The 9,739-nt window shown below is 35.6% G+C and overlaps 2 protein-coding genes across 6 annotated transcripts; one reads left to right on the plus strand and one right to left on the minus strand.

The window, feature by feature from the left end:
• Positions 1 to 128: 128 nt before the first annotated feature.
• Positions 129 to 3,146, plus strand: LOC116113589 (membrane magnesium transporter). The gene is made up of 4 exons (XM_031399738.1): positions 129 to 320; positions 411 to 463; positions 575 to 675; positions 2,711 to 3,146. Exons 1-4 carry the CDS (start codon positions 248 to 250, stop codon positions 2,802 to 2,804), a joined length of 321 nt encoding a protein of 106 aa, XP_031255598.1. The 5' UTR covers positions 129 to 247; the 3' UTR covers positions 2,805 to 3,146.
• Positions 3,147 to 3,172: 26 nt separating this feature from the next.
• LOC116113588 (transcription initiation factor TFIID subunit 8) lies at positions 3,173 to 7,358 on the minus strand. 5 transcript variants are annotated; one of them, XR_004125448.1, is made up of 3 exons: positions 5,520 to 7,358; positions 4,225 to 4,748; positions 3,173 to 4,018 (listed from the first exon to the last, which is right to left on the minus strand). XR_004125448.1 is itself a non-coding variant. In XM_031399737.1 (1 exon), exon 1 carries the CDS (start codon positions 6,803 to 6,805, stop codon positions 5,690 to 5,692), a length of 1,116 nt encoding a protein of 371 aa, XP_031255597.1. In that variant the 5' UTR covers positions 6,806 to 7,358; the 3' UTR covers positions 5,367 to 5,689. The 5 variants fall into 5 exon arrangements, 1 of the variants encoding a protein (XP_031255597.1); XR_004125449.1 differs by lacking the exon at positions 4,225 to 4,748 and having other exon boundaries at positions 3,180 to 4,018; XR_004125447.1 differs by lacking the exon at positions 3,173 to 4,018 and having other exon boundaries at positions 4,039 to 4,664.
• Positions 7,359 to 9,739: the final 2,381 nt, after the last annotated feature.

The raw sequence follows: 9,739 nt of genomic DNA on the forward strand, positions 1-9,739 counted from the left end.
TCACAACACGCTGCGTTTGAAGGATACGCTTAAAAAGATTTTTTTTTTTTTTTTTTTTTTTTATAAAAAAAAATTTCAAGACTCTACGACGCCGTTTAAGAGAACTAAACAAACAAGACAGATCAACGGTCTGCTTTGCTTTGCTCCAGTCCAGTGAAATACACGACACGACCTCTAGCTTTGGTGTGTCAACCGAGGAATTAAACTAACCAATCTTCGCAAATTCATAGATCAGAGTATTGAAACGATGGGTGTAGGTTTCCTTGTTGGCGTACTTGGAGTCGTAATTCTCGCTCATGCAGCTTATTCAACCGTTCAATGTTATCCCTAAACCTATTGCCAAGCATCCATATGTCTTTCTTTGATTCTTTTTTTCTTTTTGGCTTGATTCTCGTTTGATCTGATTTCAGATAGGGGCTTGCTGAAAATTATGGAAGAGGAGTTCTCTGGGCCTCCTTTCAATGTCAGTGTTATTGAATTTATTGAATGGGATTTTATGCTCTGTTGATGCGTTTCTGGTTTTAATGCGTTATTATTGATTGTTTATTTATTTATTTTTGTTTTGGGAATATAGGTGGTGATTGAGTTGCTTCTCGGGTTATTGTTATGTACGTGGGCAGCCCTAACGGTGCCAGGGAAGTTTTTGTCAATTCACCCCGATTCTGATGATAATAGGTATGCTGGTCTAGATTGTTTCAGTTAATTTTGTGTTTTTATTGAACTTGGAGAGACAAAGATGTCTTATGAAATTTTAGGGCTGTGGAATTGAAATACTCCATGCATTGTGTCTTTATAACATATGCTAGAAGATTGAGATTGAAGAATCGTACTGTTATCTGATCTGTGGTAGTTCGAGTTGTGAGCTTGGCTGCTATTTTTGCGGTTTTGAGATCTGAAGTACATCGTATGATGGACTTTGTCCATTGTGTTATCCCTTTCCATTACACGTTCTGGAACATGATATAGCTCCTTAAGAAATTCAATTGTATAGAGAGGCAGTGGGTTTCTTGTAATACTGGGAACTAGTTCTTGAAGTAGATCCAAAATGCATTCCTTTTTGTTGAGTTTGTTCCTTCCCCTTGCACCTTACACATGATGGAATACAATCTCTTTGGAATTTATTTCACTTGTGGTTTACTTTGATAAGGGTCGTTTCAGTGTTGATACTATTGAAGACTGTTGTAACCACTACCATAGCACATCAAGATGTACAGTAGTGACATTGTGATAACGAGATCCCTGCAACTAAAATAGGAACATCTTATTTTGTCATACTTAGATGGATGTTTTTAATTTATAATGAAACATATGAGAAACTATTTCTTATGGAGTTAAAACTAGCTAACTTATTGCCTCTACCTTGTATCAACAGATTGATGGTCCATTAACATGTACCTTTTAGTAGTTCATTTTGAAGGATGCATATTGCTCTGGTGGATGTGGATATGTGTACCTTGTATTGATAGATTTGAGTTTGTCTCCAGATATAGGAACAGATCACAGGCATTTACAAAAGACTGAGATGATCTAGAAGTTTTATGCATAGTTTTGGGGTAGTTTATCTTTTCTATGTAATACTTTGACATCATCAAATAGATCAGTCTTATCTCTTCATGAGCAACCCTGTAGTTTTGAAATGAGGCTACTGCCCTAATTTTGGATGCCTCTCTGTTCTTTGCATGGCTCTTGTATGAGCTGCAATAGCTCTCCTCATGCCACTGGCTACTCTTTTGTTCACTTTGTTATTTTGCCACCTGCTAGCCACGTGTCTCCCATTTATGGATTATTAACTTTAGTTTACAGCTGCAAGGACTTAATCTTCAAAAAAGAAGGTACTGGATGTGTAAGGTAGGAAATATTGAGCTCCCTTTAGGCTCCATTTTGGCCCTGATCTGGGGCATGATTACTTTTCTTTTAATGAACCAAGTCTGCAATTCACTAGCTTATAATAAATCAGAAAAAAGGGACCCTATCACCACAAAAAGAGCTCTAATAAGGCTTGTGTGAAAGGGATTGATACCTAAACTTCATGCTCCATGACAAAAAAGTCTTATTAACTAGCCTCCCCTTTAGGACACATTAATTGTTTACTTTAAAGTACGTAAAAGTAAAATTTGCATATTATATTCAGTTATTCACAGACCATCTTGTCCTTGTGACTTTTTAAAATTTCAATGCGCTCAACTCTTGCTCTTTGCCTATATTTTAGTTGAGGTTAATTTGCCATAAATTTATCTGATTATGGTTCAAGTTATAGTAACTTAAAGATTTGACTAAATTTTGTGACACTAATTTTTTGTCATTGGTCAATTGCAACCAATAGACTTGAGATGAAAGTTGAAGATAGTTAGCTTTTGTGCCACCTCAGTAACTTTTAAAATATGAGATTAAAATGAATTGATGGCTATAAATTAGTGCAAGTCAAATATTTAAGTTACTATAGCCTAACCCCTTAATTATTATATTCCGAAGTGAGAAATGGGTTATACTAAGAAAGCCAGGGCTTGATGCATTGGCAGAAGGATTTTATGGGAATTATTGATTTTGAGAGCTTTATGTTTAAAAATATCCCTTTAATTCTCAGTTTTTTCTTTTGATTTTACTTGGTAGTCAGGATTGTAAAATGACAGCTCTTGTGATCTTTTAGTAGTTTTTTGTAGAAGCATTATTTCAGTCACTGACTTGAGGATCTGTGCATCCTTGAATGCAGGATGGTTTCTTTACCAGGCAACCTGGAATACATGATCTTCAACCATCGTGGGAAAGCTTTTCCTTCAGATTTGAATTTGAAGCTGAAACATTGAGGTGGTTTCACTTGGATTAAGAAATTTTCCAGAGGCTTATATGAGAAGTGCTCTATTTTTCAGATACTTGTAGTTGAAAAGATGAAGCTAGGATAATCAATTGAACATATCCGATTTCTTGACTTGTTCTAGTTGATCGGATGATGTAGCATAACTATACTTTGTATTTGTTTAGCTGCTTACCAGTTCGTGGCAAAATTAAAAATTCTCTGTTTATTACTGGAAATTTAATTGAGACCCGTTTACAAAGTAGTCTGCACCAAGCCCAATGAGCTTGAGGTCTGTTAAACATGAATGGACAAATAGCTTAAACTGCAGTAAATTGCATTTGTATTTTGGATTTTTGCTCTCAGGTGGTTTTCAAGTTTCGTATTTAAGGATCATAGTTTTCATCTGCATAGTCTACAATTACATATAGCATTTGGATTCAGTGTTTATACTTAAACAATCAGTTTTGTTACACTTGACCAGAGATAAGAACATTCAAAATTTGCATTTAGTACTGGCGTCATGTCGTTTACTTCCGGTTTCTGTTTTGAAAAAACCTTTGTTCTTCTAGCCAGAAATCTTTATAATCTTGTATACTGCTGATTCTTGCCATGAATTTGCTGACAAGACAGAAGAAAGGAGACACTACCGGGGATAGCTTTTAAAGACATTATAAGCTATTGCAACTAGCAAACCCAGGTTGGTAGTTCAAAATATAGTCGGCATGGCTGAACCTGGAACTCCAATTTTTTTTTTATAAATAAGAAATAACTTCTTGAAGGGCTCAATTTGTGAAATCAACATCTAAATGCAGTGCACTGCTTGCAGTCAAGTATTATGCCATTTATGTTCTGTATAAGAATCCTTCAATAGTTACTACCAGGTAATTATTAGATGAACAAATGAATAAGAAAGACAATTGGAAAGTGCAATAGATGCCAGCTCTTGTGTTGAATAAACAATAATAATTGTGCCGGCAGAGTAGATTTCAGATTTCTTTTAGATGCATGCATTTTAGCAGCATTAACTTTTTCAGTTATCATCTCCAGTTGAATATCATTCAACAGGATCAAACTTTAACAAAACATTCCTCCACAAGACAGCCTACTTCAGCAGTCATTTTTCAACTATAGGCTTCAGTGCTTCACCCAAACATTTAGGCAACAAAAGCTTTTGCTAGATCCCATCAACTACGCTAAACTCAAGATAATAGAATACAATCTGAACTGCAACTTGAGAAAGAGCTTAATGTTAGATATATTTACGTAGTATTTCTGATTTCCAAATGGCTGAAACTACAGCTACAGAACACTGAATATTGCATACAAAAAATATCCCAATACGTTTCACCAAGCTGTACTTGTCAATCAAAGAAATGAGACCTGAACAAACAAAACACAAGAACAAAGCTCAAACATAATTTTTCTGTCACCTCAATGTCAACTTATGCAATCCATTTGGTAGCCTCACATTTCTTTGGAGAAAAGCCAAGTAGGTAAATCTAGAAGGGCCTCTCAGGGGTGAGACCACGTCCACCATTGCCAAATCTACAAACCTTTCAACTATTTATACCCAACTAAAGTTTCCATAGTCAAAGAAGAAACAGTTTCAAGATTTAGTGAAAAGCCCAAAGCACATGGATCAGGGAAAAAAAAATGGAGCAATACTTGCTTCTTTGTGGCTAAGAATGCATTGATGCAGCTACAGAAGTGCTTCTACCTTTTCAAGGGGCATACCAGACATCTCAAAAGCATACACGACTTTGAAACTGTGAAAAAGCGGCACTTTTCTGTTCTTGTGCTCAGCAGCAGTGAACCCCAGAAACTTTCAGTTGCATTGAGGTATCTTGCATACCCACCATTTATTAAGTTGCTAGATGTGGCAGAACAAGAATTTGGATTCAATCAAAAGGGTGTACTGATCATCCCATGTGAAGCAAGCAAGCTCAAAGTAATCCTATCATAAAAGCTTGCAAAACTCTTACCAAAAATTCAAACTGGCGCATTCAGCAGAAAAATGGCTTGCAAAACTCTTACCAAAAACTGTAAGATGGTAGTATAGTCATTCCACTTAAAGTGCACCAAAATTGTATGTGATTAATATTAAATAATTTCCCATCAACTGTTAGAAATACTAGTATATACATACATAAACAACCAACGGCAACAACATACATGCTTTCAAATGAGAATCAGCAACTAGGCAGTCCTCAAACATACGTACTAAATTCAAGAAACTAACATTCCTCTTAACTTGATCGTTGACATGCTGAATGTGTATAATCACCCATTAACATTATCAAAGATGGCTTCAATCTAACTTTGAGATAAATCTTGCCCACCTTATCAGGACTTCATGATCTGAATTAAGGATTTGCTTCTTTCAATCTTCGCTAATTTTTTTTTTTCAAAATAATTTTCATTTAGCATGGTAAATGCATTATTCTTTGTTTGTTTTTTACCCTTAAAATTAAGTGCAAAAGTTGCAAAATACAAGCTAATGGTTAATTGACAAACATGCTTAAGAGGCATTGCTAGGTATTATCCATCTATCACGCATAATAAAAGTTGTGAGTACCAGAAAGCACAGAATTCAATCATATCAATACAACTATAAAAGGTCACTGTAAAATTACAACATGAGATGGTGAAAAGAGCAAAACTTTTGATTTTCAAAGAATCAGTCTACACTACAGCGAGAGAAACGTAAAAACAAACACTCACATACCTATCACAATTGTTAGAGTGGAGTGCCAAGGGAGTCCCAACAGAGTTCCCTTAATATCAATGCCAGAGCAACAGTATGCCTCTAGTGTAAGAGCAACCATAGCCCATTACTTCTGGCACCAATTTCTAAACTAAGAAGATTTCTACCGAGCATACCAGTCATGAACTATTTTACAACTGAGTGAGTTCTTGTGGATTTTCTATAGATTGTCTAAGAATATACTCAGCTCTTCTCTTCTTGTCATCCTTCTCATCATCCCGCCCAAATGACATGCTTCTTCCACCACCCTTCTTCTGAAGACTCGTATCCAGAAATTCACCCAGAAACTTCTTTCCACTTCTAATTTTAAAATGAACAGCAGGCCTCTTGTGAGGAAGACTGTTCCCATCACCTTCTCCATCATCACAAAGCCCGCTACCTTTCACTGCTTCAATGGCAGGACCAAATGCATCCATTACAGAAACATTAGTTCCCCCAGACACTTCATTTTTAAGCTTAGCAGGCAAAACCACTGGAGAAACATCTTTCTCTTCAGATTGCAACGGCTTAGCAAGATATGGGTTACTTCCAGCTTCTTGAGAATCATCCACCTCATAAGTCGGCTTCCCTGAGGACGAACTTCCTGCTTCACCATTAGACACCAACCTCTGCTGCAAACTCAACAAAGCCATCTCCGCCTTCCTCCTCTGCCTCACCTGCTCAATCTTATCAGCACGAGGATCAGATTTCCTCTCATTCCACATAGGCGTTGAAATATACGTATGAAGATCAGGAAAAGCGGGCAACCAAGATGGAATATGTTTACCCGGCGGCGTTTCACTCACTTCTTCAAAACTCGGTATCAATCTCCTACTCCTAACAACAGGGAACTGTGGGATTGGCTGTGCAAAAGGGACTTCCTCATTAGACTCCACAAACTGAATTATTTCCCTTAACATGCCTGACCCTACAAGACATTTACCAATCTCTGATGCACCTAAAAACCCATTTATAGCTCCTAACTCTTCTAATCCACAAATTGTATCGAATAAATTGCACTGCGTTCTACCGGCTAAGTTAGCATGAAAACTGGACGTTTTACCTAAGTCACGGATGAATCTGATTGCAAAGTCTGCAAGGGCGTCCAAAGCCGAATCTTTGAAGCCTTCAAATCCAACGCTTTCACATATTTGTGCCACCGCGATTTTTGCAACTGCTCGACCAAAATCTTCAGCTCCAGCTCTTCTTGATGACGTGGCGCTTGTTGGTTCACTCTTTGGGTTGCTCTCTCCACCTCCATGGTTCATATTCAAAACCTCATAATCAAAATTAGGGTTTTATCTCTACTCTCTCATCATTTATCACATTAACAACCCACTAGTCCTCGAAATAACCCCCACGTAAATCATTAAAAGCCCATTAAAACACCCGTTTCGGATCTCCCTTTCCTACGTTTTTTCAGCAAAAAAACCGAAGAAAAGAATCGAACAAGACTCCGCCAAACCCTAGAATACTACAAAATTTGAAAATTTTAAACCCATAACGGCCAAAAAAAACCAAAGAATGGTAACTCAAAACAAACAGTAATCCCTCAGAGGCTGAATTGCAATTCAAGAACTCAAGAAAAGAAGCTTCAAATTGAAGCTTAATCAGAACATAAAACTAATAACAGAATTCTTTCCCCTTTTAAAGAAAAAAAAACCCTAAAAGAAAATGAGCTGGAAGATTCTGAGTAAGGGGTTTAAGGGGATATGGAGGGAATTTTGAGAAATTGAAAACCCTTATAAGACCATAAAAAGAAGGAAGTGGATCGAGAGAGAAGTGAAAAAATAGGTGATGAGTGAGGCCGATGAAGTGCGCTCCTGAGGTTTTATTTATAAATTCATTTTCCCAATCACAGGTCAAAACTTGTAAGGCTACGCGCTGGAGTACAGTATGATTTTGTACTCGCTACAGATATGGGAATTACTATGGGCCAGAGTATAGTGGCTAGACTTCGTAGGGGCCGAAAGGCATACTACGTATTTACTAAGAGAGAAATTAAATTGTTTGGCCCCCACAGTCACAAGTAAGGGTGTCACGAATGCACCTTTGTTGCAACCAGATTTGGTCGGTCCTCAGCTTTCTACGACTGGTCGAATCTTTGGAACATGCCCACCGCAACACTAGTTTTTCTATTTTTTGTTTTTATTTGTTTGAATTAAATTGTATAAAATATAGTGAGCATTGTTGTAAGTGGTGGATTTCCACCGATTTGGCACATGGCCTAGACAAGTCCACTTAAAGACATAAATTATGATTTATTATTGTATAATTGATTTTATGGGAGATGGGTCAATACGGAAACACTGTATATTAAACCTATTTCCTTTATTTTATATAGAGTAATAATATGTTTACAACTGAGTCATACAACTAGATAAAAAATAAAAGATAAAACAATCATTTTATATAAATTTTATGCAATTTTTATCTAGTTACATGATTCAGTTATAAGTAAAACATTATTGTTTTATATATAACACAATTGAGAGAAAGAGTTAATAAAAGCTTCTCGTCAGCCCTCTTTATTATGCTATTTTACTTTTCAGTCCTTGTTAGTTTATTTTATTACAATTACACCACTAAAATTATCATACATTATCAGTATGAGGAGCTCAGTAAGTGTAATAGTTTTATTCATTCATTTTATTATACATTATGTGATAAAACTACCGTTATGAGTATGCTCCATGGTTGCCATAAAATGGATTTTCTATATCAGAAAATACATTAGTTCCTAACAATAATATATTTGTTATAATTGTTTCCTGAACTAATCAATTGACTTTATTTTTATACGTATTACTAATGTTGTTACATTTTGCTATTAATGACTTTATTGCATCACATATTTATTTTTATGAGTTTTAATTTCGATGCAAGGATTTAGAACCAGCAGTTCTAACACCAATTATAGACCTAAAGTTTTGAGATATTTATTTTATCCTAAAAGAACCTGAAATTTTGATACAATATTCTAAGGAACTTGAAATTCTAATATGATTCTTTTACTTTAATACCTGAAGCTTTAAAAACTCTTTATGAAATTAATAAATGATCTTTTATATGTTAATCTAACATGTACACTAATTGCATTACTCTTATTAATGAATAGTTTATGGAAATGTCGAACCTTGTGAAGCTTCAGTATGATGCCTTGAGACTAGATGGAAAGAACTATGTTGAATGGGCCCTGGACATTATTCTCCACTTGGAATCTATGAACTTGGGTAAGGTGATTAAGGAAGGAAATACAACATCCCTCTGGGACAAATTGAAGACTACTATTTTCCTCCAACATCATATCCAAGAAAGATTATGAGCTGAGTACGTGGATATAAAAGATCCACATCAATTATGGACTGATTTGAAGGAGGGATTTGAACATAATAAATCAATAATACTCCCAATGGCTCAATATGACTGGACTTATTTGCGTCTACAGGATTATAAGTCTGTCAGTGTGTATAGTTTTGTTTTGTTTAGAATTGTCTCTAAATTGAGATTATGCAGACAAAAAATATTTGAAAAGAATATGTTAGAAAAAAACATTCACTACTTTCCACCTTTCTAATATACTTTTGCAATAGCAATACCGGGAACGTAACTTCAAGAAATATTCTGAATTAATTTCTTGTTTGCTTGTTGAACAAAATAATGATTTGTTATTGAGAAATCATTTGACTCGTCCTATTGGCGTTTAACTGTTCCCTAAAGTGAACGCGATTACTAGTAGTAATAACCAATGTTCTGAAACCCGAATCAGAATGTGACTCGGTCGAGTAACCGATTTTCGGTCTGAACGGTCCAACCGATCTAACTCATGATGTCATCAAATATATATATATATATATTTTTTTTTTTTTCCTCACATGTCATTTCATCTTCTCTCTCTTCTTTTCTCCTTTATATTTGTTTTCCTCTCTCTTTCTTTCCGTCATCTCTTTCTTCTTTATATACGTCACATCATCTCTCTTTCTTCTTCTCTACTTCATCATTTTTTCCCCATCTCTTTCTCACCGTCTTTCTCTTTTTCTTCACTTCTTTCGTATTCTCTCTTTTCTCAGTCACCTGCTCTTCTCTTTCTTCTTCTGCATTTTCAAGTTTCTTCTTCATCTTATTTTTTTTTTCTCTTTCTCTCCGTTTTCTTATCTTTCTTCTTTTGCTTCTTCAGATCTTCTCCTTTATCTTTCTTTTCT

Source organism: Pistacia vera, unplaced genomic scaffold, assembly GCF_008641045.1.
Source record: "Pistacia vera cultivar Batoury unplaced genomic scaffold, PisVer_v2 Contig686, whole genome shotgun sequence".
Lineage (NCBI taxonomy): Eukaryota > Viridiplantae > Streptophyta > Magnoliopsida > Sapindales > Anacardiaceae > Pistacia > Pistacia vera.

Excerpts from the sequence above, each read along its gene's own strand:
- LOC116113589 (XM_031399738.1), top strand. The coding sequence starts at position 248 with ATGGGTGTAGGTTTCCTTGTTGGCGTACTTGGAGTCGTAATTCTCGCT. Across the intron at positions 321-410 it reads AGCTTATTCAACCGTTCAAT|ATAGGGGCTTGCTGAAAATT; the intron begins GTTATCCCTAAA and ends ATCTGATTTCAG. Across the intron at positions 464-574 it reads TCTCTGGGCCTCCTTTCAAT|GTGGTGATTGAGTTGCTTCT; the intron begins GTCAGTGTTATT and ends TTGGGAATATAG.
- LOC116113588 (XM_031399737.1), bottom strand. The coding sequence starts at position 6,805 with ATGAACCATGGAGGTGGAGAGAGCAACCCAAAGAGTGAACCAACAAGC.